The 12,801-nt window shown below is 40.9% G+C and overlaps 1 protein-coding gene across 1 annotated transcript; it reads right to left on the bottom strand.

The window, feature by feature from the left end:
• Window positions 1-8,824: 8,824 nt before the first annotated feature.
• LOC133287290 (uncharacterized) lies at window positions 8,825-9,829 on the bottom strand. The gene has a single exon (XM_061484860.1). It carries the CDS (start codon window positions 9,827-9,829, stop codon window positions 8,825-8,827), a length of 1,005 nt encoding a protein of 334 aa, XP_061340844.1.
• Between the last annotated feature and the right edge of the window lie 2,972 nt (window positions 9,830-12,801).

Raw genomic sequence — 12,801 nt, 5'->3', positions numbered from 1 at the left:
TCACTTTGCTCATCAAAGATGGAGGAACAGCTCAAGAGCTGCGATTAGTGACTCGTATTCGAGCATGGTTAACAAAAGATTGAGACGATTATCTTACTCATACTACAGAGAGAGCAACGGTTGTGCAGATTGGTTATTGTTCTGGCGAACATTAATGGGTATTCTATATCTCTCGTGTGGCCTATATGGAGCATTCCATCCATATATATAGCCTAAACCAAGCGATTATGATGAACGTGGGTAGTTATGGATAACCCAGTCTGAGATCGTGGTAGGACCCTAAGATGGTACTAATACGTGGCCCTCCTACTCGGCTAAGTGGTTAATCCGGGCTCATGACCCAAGTAAGACAAGTACCCATTGCAACTATACTCAGGCACAAATCCCTTTGGGTATTGGAGGGAGACTAATCAGGAACCCGGAACATTAAGCCCCCAAGCTCGGAGTATGATTTCTAATCTACTCCGAGTTAATGATATAAATTATCTTATCTACAATATGTCTTACCTCTTTTTACTTTATCTATACCCTTATTAAATGCTTCCTGCCTATTCATCTTACGCCTGCCAACTGTCCTCCTCTTACTGGTTTCGATTTCCTAAACAGCGCGATTTGACAACTATCAATCATTTAACTTCGAAATTCAAAACGTTAGTTGTCTCTCAAAATTCAAAACGGCAGTTGTCCTTTGGGTTTCTCCTCATCTTCTACATAACCTCTCTTGTCACCCTTTTATCCTCTTCCATTTGTCTAAATCTTTCTTCTGGTACCATATCACTCTTTCTTCCTTTTTTACCATTCTACATTTTCTTTGCTCTCCTGTTGGCTTTCGCTATCAGACTGTTGTTCTTGCTTGCTATCTTCGCCGAACTCTTCCATAAGTAAGTTTACTGTTTTCTTGTTCTCTTTCTTTGTTATTGCTCTTGTTTTTTATCATCTTTATTTGTTGTTATTCTTTGTATATGCCCTTATTACTACTATTTCCTTTCTTGTTACTGTGAATCCTTTTGATAGTTTCTCTACTATCCCCTCAAAAATTAACCATTTAGACTCACCTCTATCTTCTTTGCCTGAAAATTATTTCCTTTATAACCGTAACTTTTCTCCTTCTAGGGCTCCTACACCCCCTTTCCCGGGTTCCGGACGGATTAGGGTAATTTTACGCCCCCAACCATCCCCCATTAACATTTTAAATATTAATTCTTTTACTGAATTAGATTTTAATGGTTCATTTCCATCCAGGCACATGCCGAGGAATCGTCCCTATCGTTCGCTTCCTGCTTCTCGCTTTGCGCTCCCTTCTACTGTGGCGGGCTTAGATTGGGTTGACAAAGAAGCTTTAGGTCTTTGTTCAACTTATGAAACAAATCTGAGTACTCTCCATGCCGCCTTATAATCAGTACCCATGTTTCTTGATTCTATTATTATTCTTTCCGGATTGCTGTACCCGGAGAAGACGAGTGAGTTTGTTCTCCCTCTGGGCAAGGTGAGAACTACTTCTTTTTGTTTATAAATATTTATTTTATGAGCTCAAAATCAGCTTACCTTTCATCGAGTTTCAAATGGACGTCTTGAATCATCTTAAGTCGCCCCCTCTCAACTTCATCCAAACAGCTGGTGATTTTTACACACCTTCGAAATAATTTGTCAAGTTTATGGATTTACTTACACTTCTCGAGTCTTCTTCTGTCTTTTTGCCGTGTTCCAAAATGCCATCGAAAAAGGAAGTACGCGATATAGTTGGGTTTCTTTGAAAGCCTGCTCACGATTTCGATGGCGTAGTATATATGAAGATAATTGGAAAAACTTCAAAGAGGATTACTTCAAAATTTGCATACCTGAAGCTCTTCCCTCTACACCTTATGTTTCTTCTTCTTCTTCTCAATCTGCACCTCCTTCTGCCTTCTTTTTGGATCTAGATGGAGCTCATATGTTCCCTCTACCTTGGAACCAAAATCATTATACGACTTCAACAAAAGCATTTTTAACTAACTCAAAGAACCTGACTAACGAGGAATTTCAAACCTACACTTGGTTTAAAGATCTAGCTGCTTAACTAACCAAGAAAAATGCTTCTATTGTTCCCGTTCCATTCTAGACTATAAAGATTCTTCTGACTGGATTCGAAGAAAATTGAGTAAGTGACCTAACATTATCATCTCATGCTTTTATATCTTCAATATGTCTAACTCCCTTCTCCCCCCCCCCCCCCCCTTTTTTAGATAAATTCATGGATCCTGCATTTTTTGCTCGGATGAAGAAGGAAGCAACTCAGACTGGAACTGCTCCTATTTTTGGCGACAAGGACCCTTCTCCTACTCTTTCTTCTATTCCGGCTACTTCTGCTACGGATTCTATTCCTGGAGATACTATTATGGCTGAAGTAGAGACATAAGTGGATTCTGGCAAGCTCCGTCAAAGGAAACAAGTTAGGATTGATGAACCTACCCCAGATTCAAACGCTGTTGATAGGGCTTTAACGCCTCCGACTTCTATGGTTGCTACCCCGTCTTCAGGCCCTCTTTTAAAAATAAATTGTAGCCCTATTTTACTTATGGACTTCGTGAAAAATGGGATAATTTTTCTTTAGATCAACTTATTTCTAAGTTCACTACTATTCGAGATAATGATCTCCGGGAAGCACATTACTTTGAAATGGCTCTCTTAGCTTTGGCACCGACCTCAAGAACTTCCATGCTAAGAAAGAACGCCTTACCTAATGGGCTGAAGCCACCGAGTCCGCAGCTCATGGTTTCCAAGTTAAACTTAAAGAAACTGAAAAAGCAGTCGTTGTTGCTGAAGAAGCCGCCAAAAAGTCAAGTTATGAATTAGAAATTGTTAAAAAAGATTACTCAGACTTAACTAAAGAGCATGATCGTTTGAATAAGAACTTTGAAGATTCTGACTTCCGAGTGGCCGAACTAGAACTAGAAGTGGATGGTTTGAAGAAGAATATTTTTGGTTTACAACGGGCTGCGGAGGAAATGGATTCTAAATTTGCAGCTTATGGCCATCAAATTCGTGGTTGGGTGTTAGATCAGGTTGGCTTCTTCAACTCGGAAATCTCTCTTCAGGACTTACATAAAATTGAAACTTTCAACTTCGTCCAAGACGGCCAATTGTGTACTAATGGCGAGGAAGGTCAGACTGTTGTCCTTGCAACCTGCCCATCTGAATATGTCATCTTGAACTCGGATTCTGGTATTAAAGCCTCTGAGGACGTTCCTAAAGAAACTTGAATGAGTGGGATGCCACTTTAAAATATATTTCTTTTATGCTATATGTCATTTTGACCTGTTTGTTTTGTGCTCTTTTAACTATTGTCAACTGTGATACCCTTATGGTTGTCTTTATTACTACAAGCATTTTGCTTTTATCCTATAGCTTAGAAATATCTCATTCTCTGATCTGTCGAGTGTACTTTATAACTATTCTCAAATATTTTTTAACTGAAAAACGTCACTTAGTATTACCTTTAATTGGCGTGTAAAAAATACTCATTTTTCTCAGCACGCTTAGCTTGAGAATACTTCTTACTCACCTTGGTAAATGGCAAGTACATGCTCTAACATCTGCCGAATACCATCTTCGAGTAGACATGGGCTTTACAATTCTTTACCAACTTATCTATGGTAGGCGATTATACCTTCTTTCTCATACAATTTGGACGGCTATCCTATAATTTAATTCTGGCCATTAAGGATTTTAATGTTATACCCGTTTCTGATTTAGAAATGTACACATGCCTAAGAGGCCAATTCTGGTGGCAAAATACTTTATCATTTCTTGTTTCCGAGTTGGAATTAGACCGGTGCCCAAGAGGCCAATTATGGCGGCAAGGTACTTTGTTTTACCATTTTTGAGTTGGAATTAGACGGGTGCCCAAGAGGCCAATTCTGGCGGCAAGGGACTTTGTTTTTCCGTTTCCGAGTTGGAATTGTACGGGTGCCCAAGAGGCCAATTCTGGCGACAAGGGACTTTATGTTCTCCATATACCAAAAATTGTTGTCAGAACTCGCTTGTATTATTGAATTCAAAGGTTATAACTGAAAATACTAAAAACAAAACCATAAACTTCCTAAAACAATCTATTTAAAATAAACTGCTAAAATTACAACTTCAACATCCTATGTCTACTTAAAACGAGTTCCTTAACTAAAATACCTTTTTAACTTCCCAGCATTCCAATACCTTGGAATTGTTTTCCCATCCAAATGCTCTACTTGATAAGCTCCTGTGTTAGTAGAAGTCGTTATTCGGTATGGACCTTCCCAGTTTGCTGCCAACTTACCATCTCCTGCATTTTTATTTCCCACATCTGGCCGCCTGAGCACCAGATCTCCAACTTCAAATGACCTTTTTACCACCATCTGATTATACGTTGTTGCTGCTCGCTGTTTGGATGTCATTTCCACCATTGCTGTCTTCTCTCTTTCTTCTTCCAGTAACTGTAAATCAATCTTCATCTTTTCATTGTTCTCTTCTTCCTTTTCTTCTTGCATCATTTTCCTTCTCCATGATGGTTTTCCAACCTCCACTGGTAACATTGCATCAAACCCGTATGTCATCCTGAATGGGGTTTCTTGAATACTAGACTGTACTGAAGTTCTGTAACCCCATAACACATTGTCTAACTCTTCCACCCAATTTCCTTTACACCCTTCAACTCTCCTTTTCAACCCGTTCGTCAAAATTTTATTCGCAGACTCTACCTGCCCATTTGTCCGTGGATGTTCCACTGCTGCAAAGTGATGCTTCACCTCTAAGTCGACCACCGCTTGTCACAACTTTTTATCTATGAACTGAGTCCCATTGTCCGTAATGATTATAGCCGGGATACCAAACCTGCAAACTATCTTCCCAATAAAGAACTTTTGGACTTTCCGAGCAGTAATACTTGCCACGGGTTCTGCCTCTATCCACTTTGTGAAATAGTCTGCTGCAACAATCAAATACTTAACTCCTCCAGCTGCTTTGGGAAATGAGCCTAAAAGTTCCATTCCCCATTTAAAAAATGGCCATGGGGACGAGATCGTGAATAACTCTTCTGGAGGAGCTTTGTATATATTGGAAAGTTTCTAACATTGCTCACACCTTTGTACATGTTTTTTGGCATCCTCCCCTATTGTCAGCCAAAAATACCCTGCTCGTATAGCTTTTCTCGCCAAGGACTTTCTTCCAAGATGATGTCCATTAATAGCTTCATGGATTTCATCTAATACATACTCAGTATTCGGCGGGGCTATGCATTTCAGTAAAGGCGAGTTAATCCCTCTTCTATACAACTGTCCTTCTATCACCACGAACCATGCAAATCTTCTCCTCAACTTACTCACTTCCATCTTATCTTTGAGCTCTTCTCCTTTTCTAAAAAATCTTGAATCGGATTCCTCCAATCTCCTTCTTCCACCATCCAAACTACCCTCGGTACCCGGATGCTCTGCTGTATAATTGTCCTCAAATTCCCTGTGGCTTTGGTACTCGTTAGTTTTGACAAAACATCTGCTCGGACATTGTCATTTCTCTGGATATGTTCCACTCTGACTTCTTTAAACTCTTTCATCGATTCTTGTACTCTTGCTAAATATTTGATCATAACTTCCCCTCTAGCCTGGTAAACCCCACTTATCCGCGATGTCACCAATTGTGAATCGCTATACACTTCCAAACATTCTGCTCTGAGCTCCCTTGCTTGAATTAACCCATCGATCATTGCTTCATACTCTTCATGATTATTACTTGTGGGAAACTCCAACGTCAATGAATGTTCTATTGTTACCCCCTCCGGGTTCTCTATTATAATCCCTACTCCACTGCCTCTTTTATTGGATGATCTGTCCACAAATAACTTCCACCAACTATCTTCTTGTGTACTTTCGGGATGCGTCATTTCCACCACAAAATCTGCCAAAGCTTGTGCTTTAATTGTTGTCTGTGCATCATAACAGATTCAAAATTCAGATAACTCTACTGCCCATGCCGCCATCCGACCTGCAAGATCCGGTTTATGCAACATGTGCTTGATTGGCTGATTGGTTCTAACTATTATTTGGTGGCACTGAAAATAAGGACGAAGCCTTCTTGCTGTAATTAAAAATGCAAACGCCACTTTTTCTACATGCTGGTATCTCACCTCAGCACCTTGCAGTACCTTGCTTATAAAGTACACTGGTTTTTGCTTACCATCTTCTCCTTCTTGGACGAGAACTGAGCTGACTGCTTCCTGCGAAACAGACAAATACAAAAATAATAGCTCACCTGGTTCCGGCTTGCTTAAAATTGGAGGTGAAGCTAAAATTTTCTTGAAATGTTGAAAGGCGACTTTGCACTCTTCTGTCCAAACAAAATTACTTCCCTTTTTTAACAATTGAAACAGTGGCAAAGAAACGTGTGCCGACTTTGCTACGAATCTAGATAATGTCGTTACTCGCCCATTCAGCTTCTGGACATCCCTAATTTTTTCGGGCTCTTCATTTCTAGCACAGCTCTACATTTATCCGGGTTGGCCTCAATCCCCCTTTCTGTCAAAAGAAATCCCAAAAACTTTCCCGTCGGGACCCCGAAGGCACACTTAGTTGGATTCATAGCATATTATGCTTCCTGACTTGCTCAAAAACTTCTTGCAAGTCCACCAAATGTGTTTTACCATCTCCTGACTTCACAATCATGTCATCCATGTAAACCTCCAACATTTTACCCATCTGCTCCTTAAATACTTTGTTCATCACTCTCATGTAAGTTGCTCCTGCATTCTTTAATCCAAACGGCATCACATTGTAACAAAATACTGCATCCTCAGTTATGAAAGCCGTTTTCTCTTGATCCTCCTTCCACAACGATATCTGATTGTACCCGGAATACGCATCCATAAACGACAATGTTTGATAAAAGTGCACCGGTCAGCAAGTAATAAAAGTGTTTATCCCCAGCAACGGCGCCAAAAACTTGTTGCGACTTCAACAAGTGCACCAGTCGTAAAAGTAATAAAAGTGTACTGAGTACGAGATCGTTCTCACGAGGATTGGTTTTCAAGCACTAGTTCGCTAACAACGATTTAGTTGGACAACAAAGATTGAGATGAAGAGAAGTGAAATTAAAAACAATTAATAACATGCAAATTAAAATTCAAAATTAGAAAGCAAATGAAAAGATGATTGATTAAAGATTTAAAACACGCATAGTTAGCGTTTCGACTTCCCCCAATCTCCTCTATATGCTATGAATTAAACTGTCAAGAATCTGCTCTTAATATAATGCCACTCAATTCTTTCTAAGTTAATTAGGGCTTAATTCCTTGTTACCCTAAAGCTATGTGATCTTGAAAGAACTCTAATTCCCCGATTATTCCCTAAGAAAACATGCATTAAGATCAAGAATTTAAAGATTGCACAATTTCCCTATGTCTATCCCTAGATCACAAGGATTGTGATAAATTTATCAAATCAGGGTTCATGCACCAACATCCCTATTGTCATACAATTCTCCTAAATCAATGTATAAGGAGCAAACTCATTGAAAGCATTAAAGACATAAAAATTTATTCAAATATAAAAAGAGAAGAATTAAGAGACAATTTAATTCATAAACATAAGGATTCAATTAGGTTCTATCTACCCCTAACTACAGAAAAACTTAGCCTAGCATACTGAATTCAAAAGCAATAAGAAAGAAAATAGTTCTCCAAGCCTCCATTGGTGTGATGTTGACTTGGTTCCCCAGTGCTCCAACGCTCCGCAACAGGATTCCTCCTTTGGGTCTTTGTGTATTTCCCGTGGTGTGTCTGTGAATGAGTCCCTTGACCTTGAGCTCCCTATTTATAACCTTAGAGACCACATCTTTTTTTAATTCCTCATCAAATTTCCCCATAGATCTCTATCTATTCTCAATCAAATCATATTTGTTTCCTTTTTTCCTCTAAGATCCTACAGATTGGGCTTCAAATCTTTGTTATGATTCCTTTATCACTTCTTAGCACCAAATCTTGTGGATTTACCTTCAAAATTAGCAAGATATCAAAACATTAGCTCAATTTTCAAATCTTTATGATTTTATCATATAACACCTTGAATTCCATGCAATCTACCATATAATTCTTGTATAATTTAGCCTAAAAATATGGTAAACCAAGGGTTTATCACTCCTGCATTCTTTAATCCAAACGACATTACATTGTAACAATACACTGCATCCTCAGTTATGAAAGCTGTTTTCTCTTGATCCTCCTTCCACGACGGTATCTGATTGTACCCAGAATACGCATCCATAAACGATAATACCTTGTACCCAGATGCACTATCCACTAGATGATCAATACTCGGAAGTGGAAACGGGTCCTTGGGGAAGACTTTATTCAAATCTGTACATCTTCCATCTACCATCCGGTTTCTTAATTAACACTGGGTTGGCTAGCCATGTTACATACTCTATCTCTCTAATAAATATGGCTTCCAACAACTCTTTGGTTTTTTCCTCAATCACTTTCCTCCTTTCCGCGCAGAACCTCCTTTTCTTCTGAGCCACTGGCTTCGAGCCAAGAACTATTGCCAATCGGTGACAAGACAAAGCTGAATCCATCCCGGGCATATCTGAACGCTTCCATGCAAATGGATCAGCATTCTTTTTCAACAATTCTTTCAAGTCTACTGCCACCTCCAGTTCTAACTCGGAACCTACTTTTGTAACTTGCTCCTGCAATGCTCCTAACTAGACTTCCACCATTACTCCAGCGGGCTCTGGTCTCTCTATTAATTTCAACTCAGGGATCCATCTCTACTATCATTACTCGCGGCTCTTCTTTCTCTTCCTTCTTACCCGCCTGCTCTTTTTACTCCATCATTTTACCTCCCTCTGGCCTTATTTCTTCTACTTTTACTTTTTCTTTCTTGCTTTCATGTGGAATCCTTAAACTCATGTCATAACAACTTCGAGTGACCACCTGATCCGCCCTTACTGTAGCTATATTTCCATCTTTGGCCACGAATTTCATAGCCAACTGATTTATTGACAAGAAGATCTTGAACTTCTTCATGAACGATCTTCCCAAAATAATGTTGTACACAGACCCCAAATCCACAACTGCAAACGACAAAGTCACTATCTTGTGTGTAGGCGCCTTGCCTAGTGTTAATTTTAATGGTATGTATCCCAATGGCTTAATTTTATCTCCTGTGAAGGCCAACAAATCAGCTCCACATGGCTCCAGCTGATCACAATCTAAATCCATCCTCCTAAATGCATCCCAAAATATAATGTCCACCGAGATCCCAGGATATACTAACATCCTATCAACTCGATAGTTTGCTAATAATCCTGAAATAACTAAAGGATCGTCATGCTTCGGATCCAAAATCTCATCATCCAAATCTTCAAACACTATCTGTTTACCCGTCTTTCTTCTTTCTTCTTTAAAACGAGGCTTCTCAGAAATAGCCATACACATTTTTAAATGCTTTTTTCGAGCATTACCTGATTCTCCACCTCGAGCTCGCCCTCCTGCTATAGTGCATATGTGCCCCACCTGTACTTGGCTGGGTGATGTCTGTACTTCTATCTTTTGGCCCCTATTTGTTTTTCTACCTCTTCCTCCGGGCGGGCTGCGACTTCGATCTGGTCGCCTGCCTTTATCGTCTCTTTCTCTACATGCTTCTCCTTCTCCCCTTCTCACATACTTTTGCAACTTTCCCTCCTTAATTAATCGTTCAATAACATTCTGTAAATTAAAGCAATCGTTTGTGAAATGCCCATACCCTCTATGAAACTCGCACCAGTTTGTCTTATCAGCCTGCGCGTAACTGGACCTAATAGGTGGCGGCCTGGGAACATTTATCATTTATGTAGTCATTACCTCCTTCAATATCTGAGCTCTAGAAGTATTCAACGGCATAAACTCCTTCCTGTATGCTTCTAAGAATCTTTCTCCGACTAAGCGAGGCTGCCTTTCTTCAAACTGACCTCTCCCCGCAGGTCTATCCGGCCTCCTATTTTGCATTTCTTCTCGAAAACCTTGCTCAATTTGTTTTTGAGAGGTTTTAAATTCCTCCAGATGAATGTACTTTCGAATTCTTTCCAACAACTCCTCATTCGTAGCCGGACTCTTTTTTGCCAACGAGTACGCCAACCCTCCTGGTTGTAACCCGGTAGTGAATAACAACAAATACGTTTGATTCTCCAACCCTCTGACTTGTCTAGCTTCCGCTTGAAAACGCTCATAATATTCTCTCAACTTCTCACTGGGATTTTGCCTTGCCCCACATAAATCGAGTGTAGTTTTAGGCTGGGGTCCACAATGAGAAAATTGTTGTGTAAATCGCAGTGACAGTTCCGCCCAACTATCAATTGAATTGTCTGGTAAGGCTCTAAACCATTCTAATGCTTGTTTTCTTAGAAAAACGGGGAATGTCCTACATAGCAGAGAGTCTGACTCTCCACACAATCACATTGTTGTTGGGAATACCATTACAAACTCTCTGGGATCCGAGCTTCCATCATACGCGTTCATATCGTTTGGCTACCTAAACCAAGTTGGAATAGGCTCTGCTCTTAACCTCCAAGACAATGGGGTTCCTGATGGCCTGGGTTAATAGGCCTTATGGGAATTCCCTGTTTAAATTGTGTCTAATGTGGTGCCCCTCAAGTTTGTCTGTTCAAACCGGGCCCTTCTTGTCATACATTCATCATTTGTCCTTCATAATGCTGAGCCCTATATGCATCTTGGCGGTCTTGTCCATAATACTGATAACCCAGATTGCTTCTTGGATTACCCGCCTGATGTTGACCTCCTCTCTCGCCTTGATCTTCTCTTTCCCATACAAAATAATACCCGGTTTCCTCTGGCGGGAACTCTCCTATATGATTGTTGTAAAACCCCTCTCTTTCCGGCCTCCTTCTTCTATAATGTAACATCCCAAGAGCTGGCAAGGGCAGAGAGTGATCGTCGGTGTGAAAGGGCACGGACAATGAGCGGCTCATGCCAAATCTTGCAGCTTGGGGGTTCATGAATGAATCGAATCAACACCCGAAAGAGAGGGATTTCGGAGACTGTGCTGGTATGGGACGGTAAAGTTAGGAATGGCTTATAAGAATTAATTGGTACTACCTATACTAACAAGATGCATCTACTTTTCGATAGCCCGGAACGGAAGAACTCCATAGTTAAGCGTGCTTGACTTGGGGCAATTCTGGGATGGGTGACCTCCTGGGAAGTTTTCCCGGGAAGTGTGCGAGTGAGGACAAAGCAAGCTGAAAAGTCTCGTGTTAATGTGTGGGGAAAGTCGTTGATCCTTGCAAGTTGCCAGGCGTTACAAGTGGTATCAGAGCAGGGCCTCTCTTCCAGTACGGTGTGGTTCGAGGACGAACCAGGCGGAAGCTGGTGGGCATGTAACATCCCAAGAGCTGGCAAGGGCAGAGAGTGATCGCCGGTGTGAAAGGGCACGGACAATGAGCGGCTCATGCCAAATCTTGCAGCTTGGGGATTCATGAATGAATCGAATCAGCACCCGAAAGAGAGGGATTTCGGAGACTGTGCTGGTATGGGACGGTACAGCTAGGAATGGCTTATAAGAATTAATTGGTACTACCTATACTAACAAGATGCATCTACTTTTCGGTAGCCCGGAACGGAAGAACTCCATAGTTAAGTGTGCTTGACTTGGGGCAATTCTGGGATGGGTGACCTCCTGAGAAGTTTTCCCGGGAAGTGTGCGAGTGAGGACAAAACAAGCTGAAAAGTCTCGTGTTAGTGTGTGGGGACAGTCATTGATCCTTGCAAGTTGTCAGGCGTTACATATAAGCTTCTTCATGTTGCCTTTGATTTTTCCACCTTTCATCTTGATGAGTATAATACTGGCGGCTTGCTTCTTGTTGATCTTCCTCCTGTTGTTCCCAACCTGCTTGCCCGCCTTCTGCTTAACGGTATTGCCAACTCCTTCCCATCTCTCGAGCATGCTCTACCTGTTCTCACTCTTCAGTTCTCCGACTTATCCCATGTCCTCTGCTTTGATGATTCATCCTTTCTGGAGGGCTTCGTACTCTTCGACCCTCTGCTCTTCTATTTTCTCCTTTTGTTGGATGAGATAATGGAATATAACTAGGAAGAGGAGATAAAGAACCTCTTCCCCTGTTTCTGCAATGTTGCACATTCTCTTCCTCTTGTCTCTCTTCTGAATGATGCCTCATTCCTCCTCCTTCTTGGTAATGTCTATTCCTTATATCTTCTGCCAACTGGATCAAAGCTTGTCCAATTGTATTTAGAGAACGACTCCTCCCACTGGATCGGAAAGAATCCTCCTCCCCACCTCCAATATTTCCGTTCTCCACCGCTCGCTCGTCACGGTTATTGCTTTCCATGACACAAGAAAAAAGCGGAGGAATAGTTTTACCTTTTCCCATAAAAGAAATACATTTTAAAGTGGCATCCCACCCCTTCAAGTTTCTTTAGGAACTTCCTCTGAGGCATTAATACCAGAATCCGAGTTCAAGCTGACATATTCAGATGGGCAGGTTGCAAGGACAACAATCTGACCTTCCTCGCCATGAGTACACAATTGGCCGTCTTGGACGAAGTTGAAAGTTTCAATTTTATGTAAGTCCTGAAGAGAGATTTTTGGGTTGAAGAAGCCAACCTGATCTAACACCCAACCACGAATTTGATGGCCATAAGCTACAAATTTAGAATCCATTTCCTCTGCAGCCCGTTGTAAACCAGAAATGTTCTTCTTCAAACCGTCCACTTCTAGTTCTAGTTCGACTACTCGGAAGTCAGAATCTTCAAAGTTCTTATTCAAACGATCACGCTCTTTAGTT

The sequence above is a fragment of the Gastrolobium bilobum genome, unplaced genomic scaffold (genome assembly GCF_033153095.1).
Source record: "Gastrolobium bilobum isolate Gb01-03AN ecotype WA unplaced genomic scaffold, APGP_CSIRO_Gbil_v1 utg122427, whole genome shotgun sequence".
In the NCBI taxonomy this organism is placed as follows: domain Eukaryota; kingdom Viridiplantae; phylum Streptophyta; class Magnoliopsida; order Fabales; family Fabaceae; genus Gastrolobium; species Gastrolobium bilobum.
Note: the sequence above shows the minus strand (reverse complement) of the source record. Positions and strands in the feature narration are given on the sequence as shown.